Source organism: Crotalus tigris, unplaced genomic scaffold, assembly GCF_016545835.1.
Source record: "Crotalus tigris isolate CLP2741 ecotype Arizona unplaced genomic scaffold, ASM1654583v1 scf7180000019840.826796, whole genome shotgun sequence".
NCBI classification, from domain to species: Eukaryota; Metazoa; Chordata; class Lepidosauria; order Squamata; family Viperidae; genus Crotalus; species Crotalus tigris.
In genome coordinates, this window is record NW_024097735.1 from 267,033 (window position 1) to 287,979 (window position 20,947).

A 20,947-nucleotide genomic window follows, 5' to 3' on the forward strand; every position below is an offset into this window, starting at 1 on the left:
AGCCTAATGCTGGGAAAGATTGAGGGCAATAGAAGAAAGGGATGACAGAGAATGAGGTGGCTGGATGGAGTCACTGAAGCAGTTAGGCGTGAGCTTAAATGGACTCCAGAAGATGTTAGAGGACAGGAAGGCCTGGAGGAATGTTGTCCATAGGGTCACAATGAGTTGGACACGACTTCGCAACTATAAACAAGTTGTTCTTTCTGAGTAAAGCTCTTTCCAGGCATTTATATGTTTTTTTTTTCCTTTTGCAGTGAAAGTGATTTAATCTGACATACTGGATTTGTTTTGTAAGTACTTTGTATTTTACTAGTTTTTAAAAGTACTCCATTGCTTCATTTTACTTTGTTACATATCTCTGTCCTTTTTTACTTGAAAAGACAGGAACTTTCTACTAAAACCTTCTTGGAAATTCTTGAAAAATTAGATAAAAGGTTCAATGAAGTAGTAACAGTTTTAAATCAACCTAAAGAAGACATCCTAATACAGGTAACAGCAGTTAAACCAGACATGAAACTGAGAGCCTCGTTAAAGGTTGCTGATGGGGTTGTTGAAGGAAAAGTCTTCATCATGATTCATCCAAGCCAGGGATAAACAACATGGTGATTGCTTTAGAAAGAAGGCTGCAGTTTATTGAAGAGCCAGACAGAAAGATGGTTCTGGCAGGAAAGAGGAGAGAGAAAAGCCTGAGCACATGTGGGAAGTAGGTTTTTATACCCACTAAAGCCTTTTGTTTGGAATAGTTGCTTCCTGTTCCTGTTTTAGGCTTTGTATTTCCTGTGTCATGTATTCTGTCCTGAGTCTGGGTGTCCCTTTCTGGTATTCTTGATGGTGGTAGGTTAATCCTATTATGTCCCAAGGTTTATATCCTGCTTCTCTGGTGCTGGGGCTAATGACTCCTAGAGTTTGGGTGGGATATGCAGATTTTAGGTGTTTTTGTCTTCTTGATCTCCTAGTTGGGGCCTTTCTGAAGGTTTACATCTGCATTTGTACAGAGCTGGCTTCTGCTTAGAACAGAGAGACTTGGGGGCAGGATTGGTTTCTGCTTTTTAAAAATCCTTTTGAGGAAATATATTTTTCTGCCCTTTTAATATTTCCTTCTCTGGGGGGGGGGAGGAGGGCTGACTTCCCACAGGGCCATTCATTTAAAAGATTCAATTATAACAGAGATGACAGAATGGATAAGTGAAGAACTGGATTTTCTTAAGAAAGCTGATAGAGTTTATGGAATAGACTTACTATATGCAACCAGAAGACAACTCTCAAGAGACTGCACATTTCAACCTGCAGGAAAAATCTATTGAACAATAAGTGCTGTGGAGATATTTTCAACAGTAATCTGTGATTTTGGGGAGTGAGGCATAGTGGTTTGAAAAGATCCCAGTTATAATTTTAAGGAAAACTAAAGACAATAAACTGGAAGGAGTTATCTTTACTGTCAAGAATCAATTCAATCCTGAATGGATCAGGGTGTCAGAACCCTGTCTTTCTTCTGGTTATTACTTTCTTCTGGTTATTAATGTTTCCATCTCTCTTTCAGGTTCTGCCGTTCTCCTGGGGGGGGGGGGAAGCTATCGGGATGCTACAGTGCATTTCCTTTTGCTTGGCTTTCCCTTTGTTCTTGCTTTATCTTCTTTGAAGTATATTCCTTGGGGTGAGAATGGAATGTGCTTCCGGCCATCTGCCTTATCTCTGGTCGGGGAGATGAAGCCCTGGAGACCTGGCTGCCTTGAAAGTGGCGCCTTATCAGTCTGTTCCCACAACAATTTCACACCTATGGATTGGCCTGTTTGAATTAGCTGGATGGACAGGGCCTGGGGTTTTCAATGCTTCCTTTAAACCAGTGGTTCTCAACCTTTCTAATGCCGCAACCCCATAAAACAGTTCCCCATGTGGTGGTGACCCCCAACCACTTATACATCACCGGGTGCCAGGGGCGTGGCCAAAGAAAAGGGGGAAAAAATGGCGGACAGCCTTGTTTGGCGACCCCCTTGAAATGGTCGTTCGACCCCAAATGGGGTCCCGACCCACAGGTTGAGAACCACTGCTTTAAACTATTGTTTCGCATGAGAATTTCTCAGATTGTGCCTTCTGTTCCTGCTGTCAATAGCTTCCAATAAAAGTTCCTGTTGAAACGATGCACGCTTCAAGAATTCTGCTTTCTTAGGAGGTTTAATTGAGTCAGGTCCTTACATTAGGCAGATCTGCAAAGTGGTCAACCCGGAGGGAAAACCCCTACCGTGGGACCATGCAAAACAATGTTGTTCACTTCTCAGCCTTCGCCACGTGTTTGTGGGACTATCGGTTTAAAAAAAAAAAGTTCCTTCAGACTTTCTAACTTCTTGTGAGAAGTTAGAAAGTCTGATGAAACTTTTTTTTTTATTGATAGGTCCACAAACAAGCGGCGAAGGCTGAGAAGCGAACAGAGAAACGGAATGCAGCTGAAAGGCAGGTTAATAAAAAAAAACACTTGGGGGAGGTGAGGGCAGCAACCTTACCCTGCACGGCTTCGGCAGGAGGAAGGAAGCAACTGGTCTACCACCATGCTAGTGCTGCCGTGTTGCTTCTCCACTCCATGCACAGGCCCCACCCCACCCCTTGCACGTAGCGCCCTCCTCCTGCTGCTCCCCACCCCCACGCGGCACCTTCTTTCCATCTCTGATGTGTCACTTCCTCTGCCGCTGTGTGGGAGTAAAAATAAAGTTCAATCAATCAATTCCAACTTTGCAAGATTTTTTTTTTCCTGTGAGAAGTTGAAATTGATTGAACTTTTTTTTTTTTTGCTCACGGTGGCAGAGGCCTAAAGCAGAAAGGTTTTATAAAACCCAGTTTGTCCGGGGAGATTTTGAAGCAGGTGCTCATGGACGGGACTGAAGACATAGGACTGGGGCGATGGCGCACGTGCCCACAGAGAGGGCTCTGCCACCTGTGGCACGCGTGCCATAGGTTCGCCACAACGGGTATAAGGTCTACTGCCTGAGCAGGAGGTTAGATTAGAAAATTTCCAAGATCCCTTCCAATTCTGTTATTCTATTATAGACATTTATATGGACCTGTTTTAGAAGGGGGGGGGAATTACTACTGTTTAAATATATCATTATTTAACCAGGGGCCAGTCCAAGGGTGTGCTGTCCAGGAACTGGGAGTGAGCCTAGGAAGCTGGAACACACCACTGACACTACACCAGGAGGGGGAGGGTGGAGTGGCATCTTCTACAGTTAACAGCCTGTCTTCTGGCTCTCGTAGCATCCCTTGCCTATCACCAATCTAATGCACTATCCTGCCCCGTGATCCGCAAGTAGAGCATCCCTCCACGCCCCGATCTTCCTGGATCCCTGGGATTTCTTTCTTCCCAAATCCTCTTCGAAATATAGATGTGGTTCTGGGATGCATGAAAGGGGGAGGAAGAAGAGATTTGAGGAAGGGAAATGGAAACGTGAGAAATGGAGAGTCCCGGGGCAGGGTCCAGCCAGTAAATTTATTAATTTATTACTAGATAAGTAAATGCTTTGAGTAGTACATTAGGCTAGGGTTGTTGTTTTTTTTGTCCTGTTTGTTGTCTTATCTGTTTCCTTATGGTGATTCTATGGCTTTTTTCTAGAGTACAGTCTGCCTTTTACCTGTTTAGTTTCCATTTTCTATTTCTGGTCTTTGCTAATCTTGACTTTTTACTCATCTTTTCTACTTGGCTGTGCCTGGCTGATTGATTCTTCTTCAAGAGTTGTTTTCCAAGGGATTATCCCCCCCCCAAAACACACCCTCAAACAGAAATGGGTTTTCCTCCTATGTGGACTGAAACATGCCACTTGGTATTGCTGGCCGTGACAACTTTTTTCACATATTGAAAAAAGAAAACACAGAGACAGGTCAAAAGTTAACAAATTAGTCCCATGCTTAGTGTCAAAGAATTTCTTCCCTAAGATGTGCTGAAGTGATAAGGAGCAATTGCCATGGCAATAGCTGAACAAGACTTTTTCTTTGAGAAGCTGATGTGATAGCCACTCACTCTTTCCCACGTCCCAAGGAATACTCACCCTGTTCAGAAGGGAAATCACAAGATTTCTGTAGCTAAATCTTAACAAGAAAGAAAAAATGCAACTAATAAACAGTAGAGAGCACACACGGAAAGCCACTTACCGGTATTAATGCAAGCTTTAAGCCTATGGAGAAGTGAGTTGTCCACAATGAATTTAAGCTTATGGCCAGAGCTTGGCTGTTAGTGGCTGGCCCCTAGCCAGCAAATGGTGCACTGCACAGGAAAATAAATAAAAATAGCTACTTGTCTAACCAGCCATTTTTCAGGTATTAATTAAAAATAGTATGCCACTCTCAGGACACTCTTACAAAGAAGAGATCGTGATGTCAAATCCAACCTTAGGCATGAAAGCCAATCACTCTCTCAGCCCAACCCACCTCACAGGGTTGTTATGGGGATAAATAGGAGAAAGTTATGTTAGATATGTTCACCTTGAATTATTTGTAAAAATGTCGGGATTCAAATAAATAAAAATAAAAAACTAACCCATTAATCAGCAGTGATTCTTGGACAGTGAAGGGAAGGTGGCAGCACTCAATGGTTCTATTTTGAGAAGGCAAATGTGGGGTGGGAGATAATATTCTTGGCTATGAAAATAATGCCATTTCTTCTTTGTCACATCCTGAGTAATAAACTGTATAATCTTCTATCTCAAAGTGTCCAACTCCAGTCCATTTCAATTAACTGAAGTCGAAAATATCAAGTGTTTTTGAAATATACTTTTTATTGAAAGTTTTAAAAAGAACAATAGAAATTGCTTTAGAACAGAAAAGGGGGAGAAATAACAGAAAAAGCTCAGTGTGATAAAAAAATAAAGTAGGAAAAAAGAAAAATATATAAAGAATGTTCTTCACAGGGTTGTAAGTACACTATATTGTAACCTTTATTTTGTCAAGTTACAGCATTATGCTCTTCTATGTATGTCTAATCATCAAACCATAAATCACAGTCATTTTTAATTATTTTTTTTTTGCGCAGAACAGTTTCTAGTGTTTTGTTGCTTCATCTTTTACTGCATTGAGCTTTTCTATATCCAGTGTTCCAGTTCCCACTATAATTCTGACTTTACTGTTTTGGATTTTCTTTTCCTGCATAACATCAGCAACTAGATGCCCTGAGGCTTTAATCTAGCACAGGGGACTTCAAACGTGGCCATTTTATGACTTGTGGACTTCAACTCCCAGAATTCCTCAGCCAGCATGCCTCTAGCAATTCCTCAAAGAAAGTTCTTTCCACACTCCATGCATTTATAAGGTTCCACTCCTATGTGAACCATTCATTCATTCTTCGTATTTATTATAGTTGATCATCTCCCAAAACATGACACTGGGTGGCATAGAATGAAAAACATTCTACGATTTTTAAAAAAAAAATATTATTATTATTAAGACTAGGAAAAAAGATTCAATATAAGGAATGCCACAACCTCACTGGTTCAACAATTGAGATTCCCCAAATCTGTTGACATAGCCATGTTGTTTTGAGGGATTTCCAGAAAGCTATCAAGGATGGGTGCCAGGGCAGAGAAGGCCCATCTCTTTGGTCCCACATGTAACTCCTTAACAGAGGACCCGCAACACACATCTTCTCTCATGTAACACAGCTTCTTGCCCTGAAGGCCTTTAAAGATCAAAAACAGCACCTTGAATTTGACCAAATCAAAGTGGCAACTAATCAGAATCAGAATCGAGCTGGAAGGGACCTTTGAAGTCTTCTAGTCCAACCCCCTACCTCAACAGGAAGCCATATACCATTTCAGATAAGCGACTGTCCAGTCTCTTCTTAAAAATCTCCAGTGATGAAACACGTGCAACTGGAGATTATAATACCAGATCGCTGCAACCATCATAAATACATGCCAGTAGGCGTGCCCAAATTTTGATCACACGATCATGGGGATGCTGCAACAGTTATAATTGTGAAAACTGGTCTAAGTCACTTTTTTCATTTTATTTCATTTTTTTTCACTCTAACTTTGAATGCTCACTAAACAAACACTTTTAAGTCCAGGACTAACTTTATATGTTCTATCCACAATATGGATTCTTTTGAGATTTAATTTGCCCTTCCTAAGTAAAGCTCTTTCCACACTCCAGTTTATTCCTTGTGTGGATCTTCTGATGTTGAGCCAATTGAGCTTGTATTGAATCCATTTCCACACTCCCTGGAGGTATGTTTTTTTCTCCCCTCTGTGCATCCTCTCATAGCGACTAAGAGAACTTTTGAAAGCCTGTTCCACACAATGCATTTCTAGGAAGCTCTCCCATGTGTATTATTTGATGCACAGTAAGGTGTCTCTTTTCATGGAATCCTTTTCCATACACTATTCAGTTATGCTGTTTCCCCCCTCTGTGAATCCTCTCATGGCGATTAAGATTACTTCTGAAACGGAAGCTCTTTCCACACTCTGTGCATTTATATGGTTTCACCCCTGTGTGAATCCTTCCATGATCAGAAAGAGACCTTTTCTGAGCAAACTGCTTTCCACACTCCAGGCATTTATATGGTCTCTCCCCTGTGTGGACTCTCTTATGATAATTAAGATTTGCTTTCGAAATAAGGCTTTTTCCACACTCCAGGCATTTATACGGTCTCTCCCCTGTATGGTTCCTTTGATGGATGGCAAGTTCTCTTTTCTGAAAGAATCTCTTTCCACACTCACTGCAGCTATGTTTTTTCTCCCTTCTGTGGATCCTCTCATGGCCATCAAGAGTATTTATGAAACTGAAGCTCCTGCCACTCTCTATGCAATTAAGTAGTTTCTCACCTGTGTGAATCCTTTTATGAAAATTAAGTGTTCCTATTAAAGCAAAGGCCTTTCCATATTCCTCGCAACTATATGGTTTCTTCCTTACATGGATCTTTTGATGGATAGAATGGTCTTTCTTCTCACATAATTCTTTTCCACATTCCATGCAACTATGCTCTTTCTCCCCTCTGTGGATCTTCTTATGGCGATTCAGATTACGACTGAAACGGAAGCTCTTTCCGCACTCTGTGCATTTATATGGTTTCACTTCTATGTGAACCCTTTTATGATCTGTAAGATATCCTTTCTGAGTGAACTGCTTTCCACATTCCATGCATTTATATAGTCTCTCCCCTGTGTGGATTCTTTTATGAGAAGTAAGATTTCTTTTTGAAATAAAGCTCTTGCCACACTCCAGACATTTATACGGTCTCTCCCCTGTGTGGTTCCTTTGATGGATGGTAAGTTCTCTTTTCTGAAAGAATCTCTTGCCACACTTGCTGCAGGTATGTTTTTTCTCCATTCTGTGTATCCTGTCATGGTGATCAAGAGTATTTCTGAAACTGAAGCTCCTTTCACTCTCTATGGAATTATGTAGTTTCTCACCTATGTGAATCTTTTTATGACAATTAAGTGTTCCCATTAAAGCAAAGGCCTTTCCACATTCCAAGCATTTATACGGTCTCTCCCCAGTGTGTATCCTTTGATGGACAGTCAGGTCTTTCCTCTCATAGAATCCTTTTCCACACTCCATGCAACTATGTTGTTTTTCCCCTCTGTGGATCTTCTCATGGCGAGTCAGATTACCCCTGAAGCGGAAACTCTTTCCGCACTCTGTGCATTTATATGGTTTCACTCCCGTGTGAACCCTTTCATGATCTGTAAGATATCCTTTCTGAGTGAACTGCTTTCCGCATTCCATGCATTTAAACGGTCTCTCCCCTGTGTGGATTCTGTTATGAGAATTCAGATTTCCTTTTGAAATAAAGCTCTTGCCACACTCCAGGCAGTTATACGGTCTCTCTCCTGTGTGGCTCCTTTGATGAACAGTAAGGGCACCCTTGTTAAAGAATTGCTTTCCACACTCCGTGCAACTATGTTTTTTCTCCACTCTGTGGATCCTTTCATGTAAATCAAGAGTACTCCAGAAACAGAAGCTCTTTCCACACTGTATGCATTTATATAATTTTTCACCTGTGTGAATCCTTTTATGAAAATTAAGTTTTCCTATTAAAGCAAAGCTATTTCCATATTCCTCACAACTATATGGTTTCTCTGCTATTTGGCTCTTTTCATGGCCATTAAAAATACTAAAGGTCTTTCCACATTTTCTGTATATTTTAGTCTCTCTGCTCAGTCTGGAATCTTTCCCCAACTTTACAATGATATGTGGTTTGTGTTTCCTATAACGTTTCTTAGGTAAAGTAATAGAAAAGGAATTGTGAGGTGTAGAGGGTTCCTGCCCTTGACCTTCTGACTGGCTCCTCTCTTTTCTTTTTGGATTTGCTTGATGGTCAAACATCATTTCTACTTCATAGTTTGTTGTTTGCAGCAGCATTAACCTCTCCTGCTCCTCATTCTCTTTCTTCATTCTGTCACCTGTTTGGAAAAAAGAAAATAGCAATTCCTGTTGGAATTTAAAACGGTTAGGGAAGGGGAGATAACGTCTTGTATACTGAGGAGAACCAATACTCTTATTTCTCTGATTTTGCTGAAACTGGCCGGTGGATCTCAGGTTTGAAAAGCCAATCTTTTTTTTAGAAAAACGAATTGGAGATTGTCCAAATATACTTTATACATCTGATTTGTGTAAGCTGACAGCAAAACCTTTCATTTCTGCAGCCACTTGTGTTCAGCTAAAAGCTGTGGGTTCTATCATGCTCTGAATAATAAATGCAACCTTATCAATTGCTGGGTACCATTCTCTTTAGTTCATTTGAGAAAGAATATCATAGCTTTGCAGCTTTCTGAATTATCTTTTGTAATCTATTGCAATATACAGGCAAGAGATAATTTTAGAGTTATTTTTGGAACGCTTTTAAATGCTTTGTGAAACTGATTTAAAGCTTATAAAGTTAATTAGAAACAACATATTTATGGGAAAAATCCGTCTTATTTACATATGAATTTGACTTATTTGAAGTTTTTGATCCTTGTATCTTTTTATTGGAATCAAGGGTTACTATCAAAAACCAAATCCCTCTGAAGACAAGGCTTCACTAGAATTACAAATGCAATTGGATGATACATTTTAAATTAAAATATAAGAGGTTTATTCAAGTCCTTTCAGGGAAATTACAAGTGGACCCTGAAGCGTAAGAATTTGAAGAGAAGGGAAAAGGATTGTTTGGAATGGATAGTGTTTCTTGTAGAAATATTTAATGGGGTGATGAATTTATTTTACTATATCTGAACAAGACATTTTGTAAGGGATTGGTAATGTTTAATAATTTTAAATTCCTTTTTTGCAAAGTTTAATTGTTAAAAGAGGGATGTGCAAAGTAGACTAAAAGGAAATGGGGACTATATTAGTAACTACTTATGTCATTAGCTTTATTTTTATTATATTTTATTATATCTGCTAACTAGTAAGAAGACCTAAAGATTTAGAGTTTATAGAATATTGGATGATGTATGGAATGAAGAGTATTTTGGTTGTATTATAAGAGACAGCAATTAGTTGTTAACATTGTACATACATGCTGGAGATTAAGGGGGAATTTTCATAAACATACTCATACACAAGGGGGATTTTCTGTGTTTTGTACATATTTTCTTTTTAATGTATTTTGAATTTCATTTTTGTATGTATTTTATCTAAGATAATCCTTAATAAATTATGTCAAAATAAACACCAGCTGTTAAGGGGGGATCTTCTCTCAAAAGTATGCCTGTCTGCATTACAGGTATGCCATCAGCCATGAATCCAGTTTGGAGGTGTTGGGTGCAAATTGTGATATCCAAGGAATTTTTTAAGCTGGGAACCTCAATAAGACTTTGCTGTTGATTAGACAATGTGGGTCATTTCCTAAAGCCACGGTAAACAGTTATAAAAAGGTCTTAAGTAGAGATGATCACCTTAAGCAATTTGAATGCATGATCTTCCCTGTTTACCTATGACAGAAATAACTTTCCCCAATTAATGGAACCCAGAGCAAAGTGAGACCTTACCCAGGGCAGCCATATTCCTAAAAGCCTCCAGTGAGACTTCTTTGCACAGGGTTCTCTGGCCAGAATCCAGTAGTGCCCACTCCTCTTCTGTGAAGTCCACAGTGACCTCCTCAAAGGGATCAAAGCCCTAGAATAAGAATGTTCTTTAATAGATAATCCCAGAAAAGACCTGTGCATTTTCTCTCTTAGTGCACAAAACAGCTTTGCAAAAATGAGCACTTTCTTGGTGAATAAAATGTCCTTGTGGCTGTAAAGCCCCCAGTGCCCCTCTTCCTAATAGCTGGTGCTCTATGTGCACAAAACATGACTGCATTCAGGTTTTTGAATGGCAATAGCACTCCTTGGGGAGTCCCCGGTGGCTTAGACTAAGCAAGAATTTGGGGAACCAATTCCACTGGCTCACTTGACTTGGGGAGCAAATTCTACATTCTTTATAAAACAGCATACATCCACTAGGAAATTATTCTCTCTTTCAACATGATAGAAGTGAGTCTGGAAATCTTAAGGCACTTGAAGAACATTCATACTGTTGCTGTCATTTAGTCAACTTTGGGGTTTTTTCATGGAAAATCGGTCATTAAGACACAATATTTATGAAGCAAATTATTATTATGCTATTCAATAGTTTCATGAGAGTTTAATAATCTCAACTCATGAGATTAACTGGTTTTCTGATTCCTCTTTGGAGTATTATAAAATATTAAGCAAGCAAAATACATTGCCTAACTGTAGCCTTTGAGGTTGTTACTATCTCTGGTATGTATCTCCAAAATGATCTTGAAAGTTCAATGAATAGGCTCACTGAGGAGGATAGGGTGTTCAACTACATATAGACTCAGCATTTCGTTACACTGTAGAAAGAGCTCAGGAACAGAGGGAGCTTGAACTCTGCTGCTCTCATAATAAACTATAGTTACCTGCTGCAGTGGCCCAAATTGGATCCTCCTGAAAAGCAGTCCTTGAGAAGGACTGCATTGATTTCCTCTTTCCTGGAGCTCGGCTGAGATCTCTCCTGTGAACAGCTCCTGCATCTGAAAAAGAAGCCTGGTTTGTGACCCACATTCAAAGGACTGTAACCATGTTACTTCGGTTGCCTTACCTTTGGAATCCCCCAATCCAAGTCAAAATGAGAGAACTCAGGGATTCTGATTTGAAGGTAGCTATTTCTGGGTAAATGTCTGCTATGTTTGTGAAATGTTTCATTGCCTATCTTTATTTCCTCTTTTCATTCTGATCAGACTTGCTTGCATCTTTTCCCCTTCTTTTGATAGCTGTGGTCTTTCCTCCTTTGTGGATACAGCTATGCCTGTTCTATGTCTTACTTGAGGAATCTTTTCCTTTAGATTTACAAAACTTTGCCTCTTGAGTGGAAAGAAATTGATCTTCCCTTCCTTTTGGCCTCTTTATGCCTCTTGCAGTGGAGAGACCACCAACCTGGCAATTCAGACAGACCTCGGGATGAACACAGAGATGGTTTTGTGAGGGAGATGCACACAGTCTCTTTGTGAGGACTGAGAAACATTTTAATGATGTTTGTTCATCCTGGCTTTTCAACCATTCCCCTGACCTCATTCCCCATAGACTATTACACTATACCAACATTATCATCATAATAGCCATTGTTTATCTACCACACAGGATGAAGGCCTCTTCTGCATGTTTCTAACCCAATATAAACATACCAATTTAAGTTCTCTAGATGTATGTTCCCAGTGACTGTAAAGAAGAGAAGCAGGCAAGTACGGTAAAACTTTAAAGCAGGGGTGTCAAACTTAATTTCATCGAGGGCTCCATCAGCATTGTGGTTGCCCTTGAGGGGCCGGGTGGGCATGGATGGAGTGGGTGTGGCCTACTGGGTGGGCATGGCCAGCTCTACATCATTCGTGTCAAGTGTACCTGTGGGGGCCTGGGGAGGAGTGGGACAGATCTGAGGGTCTCTGGCAGAAGGAGGAGGGACTAGGGCAAGTGCCAAGGTATAGTCCGCTGGAGGAGCCTTACTGTTCCTCTCAGGCCATGCGGGGGGGGGGGTCGATGGTGGTGCAGAGGTCAAATGCCCAGCCTGGCCCTCAAGCACCAGCGGCACCAAGCCCAGCCCCACTTCCCCAAGGGGGCATCCAGCTGCACTTACCTCCTCCTCAAGGCTGCTGCTGCTGTGCTTGCTCTCCTTACCCAGATTGCTCATGATGGGTACGAGGGCAAAGTCAGAGGGAGGCCCATTCCCTCTCCATGGGAGGACACCCGGCTTTGTATCCAAAGCTTTCTTAGCAATAGGATGGGAGACCCCCAGGATAGGCCAGAAGGAGGGGGAAAGGGATGGTGAAAGGGCAGCAGGGCAGGACTTCCCTCAGACCCTCCCTCTCCCTCTCTCCTTCTGTCCTTACTAAGTACAGTGTGGTGGGAAAATATTTGAGATCAGGGAGGGAGAAAAACAGGCAAGAAATGCATACCCTTTGTGAGGAATGAAGAAATGCACCATCGCCTGGAAGTGGCTAGCATATGGCCCTCACCTACTTCACATATCTGGCTTGGTGGGCTCTGGAGGAGGTGATGCCATGAGCAACGTGAGAGTCAACGTTACCTGCGCAATGCCGTCCAGCCCTCAGCTTGCCCGGTTTTGGCAGGCAGCGAGGCACTCTTTTCACAGCGCCGAAAGGCTGAGCCAGGCAGCGCAAATCTGAAAAGTGTGATGCCGCCCAGCCCCCAGTTTCGGCAGGCAGCCAGGTGCTTTCCTCACAGTGCCGAGAGATTGAGCCAGGCAGTATGAAGCTTGCCAGCTTTGCACCTTGCTGCCTCCTGAAACTGGGCAGGCTGGGGGCTAGGCAGCATTGCACTTCTCATCAGATTTGTGCCACCTGGCTCAGCTCTTGGTGCTGTGAGGACAGCGCCCCGCTGCCTGCTGAAACTGGGCAGGCTGGGAGCTGGGTGGCCTCACATTTCTTTTGGGATTTGCGCCACCTGGTTCAGTCTCTCGGTGCTGTGAGGAGAGCGCCCCACTGCCTGCCGAAACCCCTCCCCCAGAGCCCATCAAGCCGGATATGTAAAGCAGGCGAGGGCCATTTGCTGGCTACTTCTAGGTGATGGTGCATTTCTTCATTCCTCACAAAGGGTGACACCTCCCCAGCACGCACCCAGGGGTGGGGCCGATGCGGCAGGGGCTGGTTCCTTGCTATTTCCAGATGGCCTTGTGGAGCTAAGACTGAATGCGTTCCAGCATAGCCACCAAAAAATTGTATATTGGCTCCTGGCCGGACTGGGCCAGGGCCAAGGCAGCGGGGGCCTGTTCCCTCACTGTTTCCAGGATGGCTTCATGGGCCACATGAAACTACTTCGCGGGCTGCATCTGGCCCGGGGGCCTTGGGTTTGACATGTCTGCTTTAAAGTAAGATGTGCTATGTCATTAATGAGAACGAGTAATTTGAAGAATATCAGCTGAAATGGAACAAATAAATCCATTCATTCATTCATGTATTAAAGGAAACAAAGGGAGGGCAAAGAAAGGATTTCAGCTTCCTCTCTCAAACTTTTGGACTCTCTTCAGCCCTGAGGGTGAATTTGTCTTTCCTCCCATGGAATTATCTCCAAGAGGAAAACAAAGCATTTGCCTCAAGAACAAGTAAGTTCTCAAAATATTAAGAGTTACAAGAAATGCAGACATCTGTCTTATTAATGTCTCATGGTTTTTATAGAGCCTATTAAATATATCAGCGGCTCATGCATCTCCTCACGGTTAACTTTTCTCACCTGCCGCCCCTTTCCCGGCTCCAGGCTGGCTGCGGGACCAAGCAGGAATCCTTCAGCCAGGGCCACCGCCTGTGAGCAGCTCTCCGCTTCGCATTCCCGCAGCCAGCCCGCCAGTTCCGGGGGCAGCACGGCCAGCAGCTGCTCCAGCACCACCCGGTCCAGCATCTTCGCTTTGCTGCTCCGCTCAGGCCGCAGCCACCTGCGGCATAGTTGGTGCAGGCGGCTGCAAAGCGCCCGGGGCCCCTCGGCCTCCAGGGAGCGGCAGCTGCGGAAGCACCGGCGCTCACCCTCGGAGCTGCGGGGTCCCTCAAGGAGACCTCTCGGGCTGCGGTTTCCCCTGGACTCCCCACCGTCGCACTCCGCCTGAAGGGCCGCGGGGGCTGCTGCTGCTCCCGCCCCCGGAGACCCTTGGGCCTCCATTCGATCTCCGTCTTCAGCCTCGCCCAAGGCCTCTTTCAGTTACGGCAGAGCCTCCGCCGCCGATCCCCTCCCAACCGGCCCTTTCCCGCTTTCAGGGGGAGAGAAGAAGGGCTCCGTTTCCTCAGAGTTTCTGCGCCTCAGCAGAGCAGCTACAAATAGTTCCCGCCAAAATTTCCCGCGCCGTCCTGGCTTCACGGAGCCTGGATCACAGAGCGCCCCTTCCTAGAGAGGCAAAATGCTGTACGCGTTTCCTCCCCTTGAATGCGCATGCTCCATTCCATTGTGACGTCCAATATTCGAACTTCTCCGCTGGGAAGGACGGAAGGAGAAGTGAGATGGGGGAGGAGGTCGGGGATGATGGGCACGGCGGGCCTGAAATAAAGAAGGCGACCTTGGGATCAAAGCTGTTTTCCTGAATATCTTAAAAATGTGGATGTGCTCCTGGGACATGGGGAAGATGTGGGAGAGGAAGGCTTGATGGAGCTCTGGAAATTAGAGAGATGAACAGAGCAGCCCCAAGGCAGCCATCCAGCCTGTAAATGTATTTTTATTATTAAATAAGTAAGCAAGTAAATATTCTGGAGATGCCTTCTGGCACTTTATTTGACCTTGTTGTCTTAATTGTATTCATGTGGTGACACTCAATGAAGGTATCCTTTTTCTCTGGAGCCGAGCCTGTCGTTTATTTACTTTGGTTGGTTTTCTATTTCTATTCTATCCAAATCTTATATTTTTATCTTCACCTTTTCGGTTTGGTTGTTTGTAGCTCGTTGATTCCTGAAGAGTTGATCAGGTTTCAAGTGTTGTACAAGTTTTTTTTTTTAAGTACACTGACTCCCTGGGCTGGTTTTATCCCCACCTCTGTTTTAAGTGTCAGATTGTCCGACAATCTGAGCTGGACAATTAAGATTAAGATAACCTTTATTGTCATCTTTACTGTGGGCATACTGGCGCACATTAAAAATGAAATTCTGTTGCCTGCTCTCAAAAATGTACACATACATAAAACACATACAGACATGCTGTATGCATACATGTGTACATAGGTACAATATATGGGTTGGGTTTGCCCCACAGCTGTGTTTAAATTGCAGATTCAGTACTGCTAGCCACGATGATGGATTCTAATAAAGGGGAGAAAAGAATACACAGAATGGCAGGATTACAGATAAAAAAAGAGTATTAATAAAGTGCCAAGATTTGTAACATCAAAGAGTTTCTTCACTACCATCTTCAGGAAGATTCAGTCCTGAGATGTAATTTACCATGGTACTGCTCACAAATTGGTTGCCTTCATGAGGCAGATCTCATATCCCTTCAGTCTTCCCTCTCCCCACTCTAGAAATGTGCCCCCCTCAGAAAAAGCAAACAAAATGGCTTTAGCTAAATCTTCAGAGGAAAATAAAAAGATCAGACAGAAAATTTCGTATTACTATAAACTGGTAGTCTTATTAACCTCCTGGAAGGGAGGCATAAGTAGTTGGCTATGAACCCAAGGTCATGACAGGATGCTTGCTGTTGATGCTTTGCAAGGAAGCAAAGAGGTGCACTGTTTTAAATCAACCTAAAGAAGACATCCTAATACAGGTAACAGCAGTTAAATGTGACACGAAACTGAGAGCCTGGTGAAAGGGGGCTGAAGAGGCCATCCATTTAAAATATTCAATTATAACAGAGATGACTGTCAAGAACCAATCAGAGGTATACGATCCTGATCGGGCCTTCCAATAAAAGTTCCTGTTGAAACAATGCACGCTTCAAGAGTTCTGCTTTCTTGAGAGGATTAATTGAGGCAGGTCCCTGACAATAGTAGTAGTGGGTAGTGTTATGGGGTTCTTGGGATATTAAAAACGATTTGTGGACTTTCTGTGAGTTAAATACAATAATAGACTGTTAACAGAGGATTTTGAAGCCAAGCTTAGTGTAGGGATTACTTGTTACCTTTTTTTTGTACAGTAGATAGATGGTAGGTCAAATTGGTTGATTATAATAGATTTTCATATCTGTGATATTTTTAATGTTTTATACTAATTTAGCAAATGGCTATGTCTAATGAAAAGAAGGACTAGGGGTGACATGGTAGCACGGTTCCAATATTTGAGGGGCTACCACCAAGAAAAGGAGGCCAACTTATTCTCCAAAGCACCTGAAGGCAGGACAAGAAACAACGGATGGAAACGAATTAAGGAAAATACCAATCTAGAACGAAGGAGAATTTTCCTGATAGTGAGAACAATAAATCAGTGGAACAGCTTGCCTTCAGAAGTTGTAGGTGCTCCACCACTGGAGTTTTTCAAGAAGAGATAGGACAAACATTTATCTGAAATGGTATAGGGTGTCCTGCCTGAGCTGGACTAGAAGACCTCCAAAATTCCTTCCAACTCTGGTATTCTGTTATAGACATTTATGTGGACCTATTGTGCCCAGGAGTAGGGGGGAATATTCAACCAGGGGCCACTCCCAGGGTGTGCTGTCCAGGAATTGGGCATGAGCTTAGGAGGCTGGAACTCACCACTACACAGGGAAGGGGTCAGGTGGGGTGGGATCTTCTACTATTCATAGCCTGCCCTCTGGTTCCCATGTCACCAATCTAATGCATTGTCCTGCCCCATGATCTTTAAGTTGATCATCCCTTCCCCCCCAGACCTTCCTGGGATTTCTCTTTCTCCCCAAATCCTTTTGGAAATGCAGGTGTGGTTCTGGAAGAAGGGGGAAGGGAAAGAGATTTGAGGAAGCTCTCTGGAAATGTGAGAAATGGAAAAAGTCCCAGGGCAGGGGCCAGCCAGTAAATTTATTAATTTATTACTAGATAAGTCAGCGGTTCTCAACCTGTGGGTCGCCACCCCATTTGGGGTCGAACGACCATTTCCTGGGGGTCGCCAAACAACGCAGTCCGCCATTTTTTTCCCCTTTTCCTTAGTTGTGCTACTCCTTTTATTCTATTGGCTTTTGAAAGCTAATAGAATACACTCTCTTGAATAGAGTCTAATTCTATTGGCTTTCAAAAGCTAATAGGAATTGTCCAGGCTGTCTCTGCCCGGCTGAGCCCACCAAAAGTCCCATTCTGCAAACGGTGCTGCAAGTTGTCTGCAGCGAAGGTGAGCTGTCTGGAGGTTTCCACCCCTCCCTGCTGAGCAACTACTAAAAATGTAAGTAAAAGAGGGCCAGGGATAGGAGGTGGGAGGCCGGTGGGCGCAGGGAGGGTTGCTGGCGCGCGTGGGGCCCGGCAGGTGCCTTACCTCCCTTGGGCTGGGCCAGCTGGCGGCCCAGCCAGTGGTCGCCCTGCGCCATCGCTGCCCCTTGCCAGCTATGCCTCGGCCGGCGCAGGGGGTGGCACCACGCATGTGCGGCGCTCCCGGGCAGGGAAAGTCGACTTACGACCGGTTGGATAGTCCTCGACTTACGACCGGTTGAGTAGTCTTCGACTTATGACCGGTTGGGGGTCGCGGCATTAAAAAAGTTGAGAACCACTGAGATAAGTAAATGCTTCAAGGAGTCCATTAGGTTAGGGGGTTTTTTTTGTCCTATTTGTTGTCTTATCTGTGTTTCTCTATGGTGATTTTATGGCTTCCTTTTTCTACAGAGTACAATCTGCCTTTTACCTGTTTAGTTTCCATTTTCTATTTCTGGTCTGTGCAAATCTTGACTTTTTATTCATCTTTTCTGCTTGGCTGTGCCTGCCTGGTTGATTCTTCTTCAAGAGTTGATCCTTTTTCAAGAGATTATAGTAAAAAAAAAAACTAACAAAAGACAACCTTGATGTCAAGCAAAATCAAGCTTTTAAAGTGTGATAAAAAAATAGAAGAAAGTAGGAAAAAAGAAAAAAATATATAAAGAATGCTCTTCACAGGTTGCAAGTACAATTATATTGTAACCTTTATCTTGCCAAGTTACAGCATAACATTTTTCTTTCTACATAGCTGTCTAATCAACACCATAAATTACAAAGTCATTTTTAATTTTTTTTACACAAAGAGTTTATAAGTGGTTTCCAATGTTTTGTTGTTTCATTTTTTACTGCAGTGAGCTTTTCTATATTCAGTGTGTTCCAGTTCCCACTATAATTCTGACTTTAATGCTTTGGATTTTCTTTTCCTGCATAACAACATCAACAACTAGATGCCCTGATGCTTTAAACTAGCAATTCTTCCACATTTTCCACACTCCGTGCATTTATAAAGTTTCACTCCTCTGTGAATTGTTCATTCATTCCTCATATTTATTATAGTTGAACATCTCCCAAAACATGACACTGATTGGCATACAATAAAAAACATTGTACGATTTTTAAAAAAAATCAAAATTATTATTAAGACTAGGAAAAAAGGATTCAGTATGGTAAGGAATGCCTCAACCTCACTGGTTCAACAGTTCTTTGAGATTCTCCAAATCTGTTGACATAGCCATGTTGTTTTGAGGGACTTCCAGAAAGATATCAAAGATGGGCACCAGGACAGAGAAGGCCCATCTCCTTTGTCCGGCCACATGTAACTCCGTTAACAGAGAGGACCTGCAACACACATTTTCTGCTAGATCTGATAGGATAGACAGGTATACTCAGGAAGAAGTAATCCAGCTTCATGCTCTGAAGGCTTTTAAAGATCTAAAACAGCACCTTGAATTGGACTTGGAATCAAACTGGCAACTAATGCACCTTACAGAGCAGAGGTGTAACATACGCTGTTATAGGGGACCACATAAATGCCCACATAATCACATCTTGTATCTGGATGCTTCTGGATGCTGAAGGACAGCTCCGTGTAGAACACAATTACAGTATTCCATCTGGGTATGAGTGACTGTAAGCAGAGCTTCCTGATCCAGGAATGGCCACAATTGGCACACGACATGAAGCTGTTCAAAGGCCCTCTTAGCCAAAGCTGCCACCTGCGCTTTGAATAGAACTCATAATTCTGAGAGGACCCCTGGTTGTGCAGAGTGTCTTTCAGCAGTACGTAACATTACTCTTGGAATTTAACAGTATTCATAATACTTTCTCATTTGTAGGCATCCTTTACTTGCAAGTAGGAGTACTGTTTATAATAAAGTTCTTTCTACAAGTTACATCATCTACAGTTCCTGTTTGCATCCAAAATCTTTAACGGAAATTAATACATCTATTCAGATTGAAATGCATTCTAAATGTTATACATGTAGGCAACTTCTGTTTCATATAGATGGTTTTTTAGGTAAATTAAGAAGAAAATCAAAAACGCCATCGGTTTTTTGAATTCCTTAATCTTTTTTGTGGACTCTTGTCTGCCCAGGACAAGATGCCATTAAGAAATAACAGGACAAATTCATTTATAGAATTTGGGAAACTGTAAAATTAGTGTGGAATATCATAGTTTGAACAAAGTCACTTGGATTAGAAAAACAGTTGAATGGACTGAAATGTTAAAATGGAAATATACATTAGTGGCCAAAATTGTGGAAACCTTTTGGGAAAAGTATATTTTTGAGGTTTGATGGCTAATAACACCATTTCTTTTGGAGTAGTACCATAAAATTATATATCAATGGAAAGATAATTTAATCAAGAATGTAATGCAGCATAGTTTGTTCAATTATCTGTACTGCATTCTATGAAAAGCAATAGCCAAATAATCTGAAAAAGGAAGCACAATTTGCTTAGGTTGATATCAGGTAGCTTTCCTTCATCTGATTGTAGCCAATGAGCATAAGTGTTTAGAGAGCCAATCAGGTGTCATCTTGTTTTGGCAATGAGCCAATCGGATCACAGTAGGATTCAGTTATTGATGTCCTGTATTGAAGCTGAGAGGAGGACATTTGTCAGTGTGTTATGTGATCGCTATCAAGTTGGTTGGGGTTTTTTGTGTTCGTTCATTTAGTAAGCTTGTAAAATGTAATAAAATTAAAGTGATGGTGCAAAGAGTTGACTGGTTGCCCAAAAAGCGATGTAAAATAGAATTATTAAGTGACCAAGGCTACAGTTATAAAGAAGTTAGAAGAAAAATCGGTAGAAACTTAACCAAAGGCGGCATTTCTACTGTACACGTTTCCCAAAAGGTTTCCACAATTTTGGCCACTACTGTAACTAATTTCCCATTTTGGCCACTACTGTAACTAATTTCCCATTTTGGCCACTACTGTAACTAATTTCCCATTTCCCAGGCAGATCAGAAATCCTGAAGTCCTACATGAATCTCCCTCCATAAGGATTATAAAATATTAGTACAATAAAATAGAAAATATACCTCCTCTTCACCTCTATAGCTTTTATTCCACCTTCCACAGCTGATTATTATGCACATCTTCTAGATTCATTTGACCACAAACCAAGCTCTCAAGCCCTATTGAGGGAACCAGCTTTTAAAGAGATGGTATGTTCTCCATGCCTCAGAACTGAGAACTCAGTATGTGTAGAAAGTATAAAATGAATGAGATAATGGTGCACTTTACTGACTCACCCATTCTCCTGTACATTTCCATAACTCCCCAGTAGGATCATCCTATGACTAGTAAGGCCACTGATCTATCTTCAGCTCTTATTGCATGCAAGCACTTAGGTGTTTTCCTGTGGGGATGTGCCAGGTTCCCTTTTTGGGTGCCCTGCCATTCTGGGAGAGGGGGAGAAAAGACGCTCTGGGGGATCATTCTTTGCATGCTTTCGCTTTGCAGTAACCACATGGAAACTAGGGAGGGGGATCGTCTCTGGAGACAGGACGGACTCCTTCCCAGCCAGTTCCCGCCCGTGTATTTGGACATCTTAATCTACACTGAAATCAAGCAGAACATGTGAGAGCAGTCCTCCAAAAATGACGAGCTGCCAGGCTGCATGTCGAACTCTAAATGCGAGTTCCACCAGA

The 20,947-nt window shown here is 42.5% G+C and overlaps 1 protein-coding gene across 3 annotated transcripts; it reads right to left on the bottom strand.

Annotated features, from left to right (window-relative positions):
- Positions 1–4,714: 4,714 nt before the first annotated feature.
- Positions 4,715–14,351, bottom strand: LOC120317834 (zinc finger protein 420-like). 3 transcript variants are annotated; one of them, XM_039364746.1, is made up of 4 exons: positions 13,698–14,351; positions 10,874–10,987; positions 9,957–10,083; positions 4,715–8,384 (listed from the first exon to the last, which is right to left on the bottom strand). In XM_039364746.1, exons 1-4 carry the CDS (start codon positions 14,115–14,117, stop codon positions 6,364–6,366), a joined length of 2,682 nt encoding a protein of 893 aa, XP_039220680.1. In that variant the 5' UTR covers positions 14,118–14,351; the 3' UTR covers positions 4,715–6,363. The 3 variants fall into 3 exon arrangements, with proteins under 3 accessions (XP_039220680.1, XP_039220681.1, XP_039220682.1); XM_039364747.1 differs by lacking the exon at positions 9,957–10,083 and having other exon boundaries at positions 13,985–14,351; XM_039364748.1 differs by lacking the exon at positions 9,957–10,083 and having other exon boundaries at positions 4,716–8,384; positions 13,698–13,833.
- Between the last annotated feature and the right edge of the window lie 6,596 nt (positions 14,352–20,947).

What these genes read in the sequence shown, in the direction of transcription:
- LOC120317834 (XM_039364746.1), bottom strand. Translation starts at nt 14,117, where the DNA reads ATGGAGGCCCAAGGGTCTCCGGGGGCGGGAGCAGCAGCAGCCCCCGCG. An exon ending in AGCCGGGAAAGGGGCGGCAG is followed by an intron (nt 10,988 to 13,697) that starts GTGAGAAAAGTT and finishes CTTCTTTTTCAG; the next exon opens with ATGCAGGAGCTGTTCACAGG. An exon ending in TAGGAATATGGCTGCCCTGG is followed by an intron (nt 8,385 to 9,956) that starts GTAAGGTCTCAC and finishes TTTTCCAAACAG; the next exon opens with GTGACAGAATGAAGAAAGAG.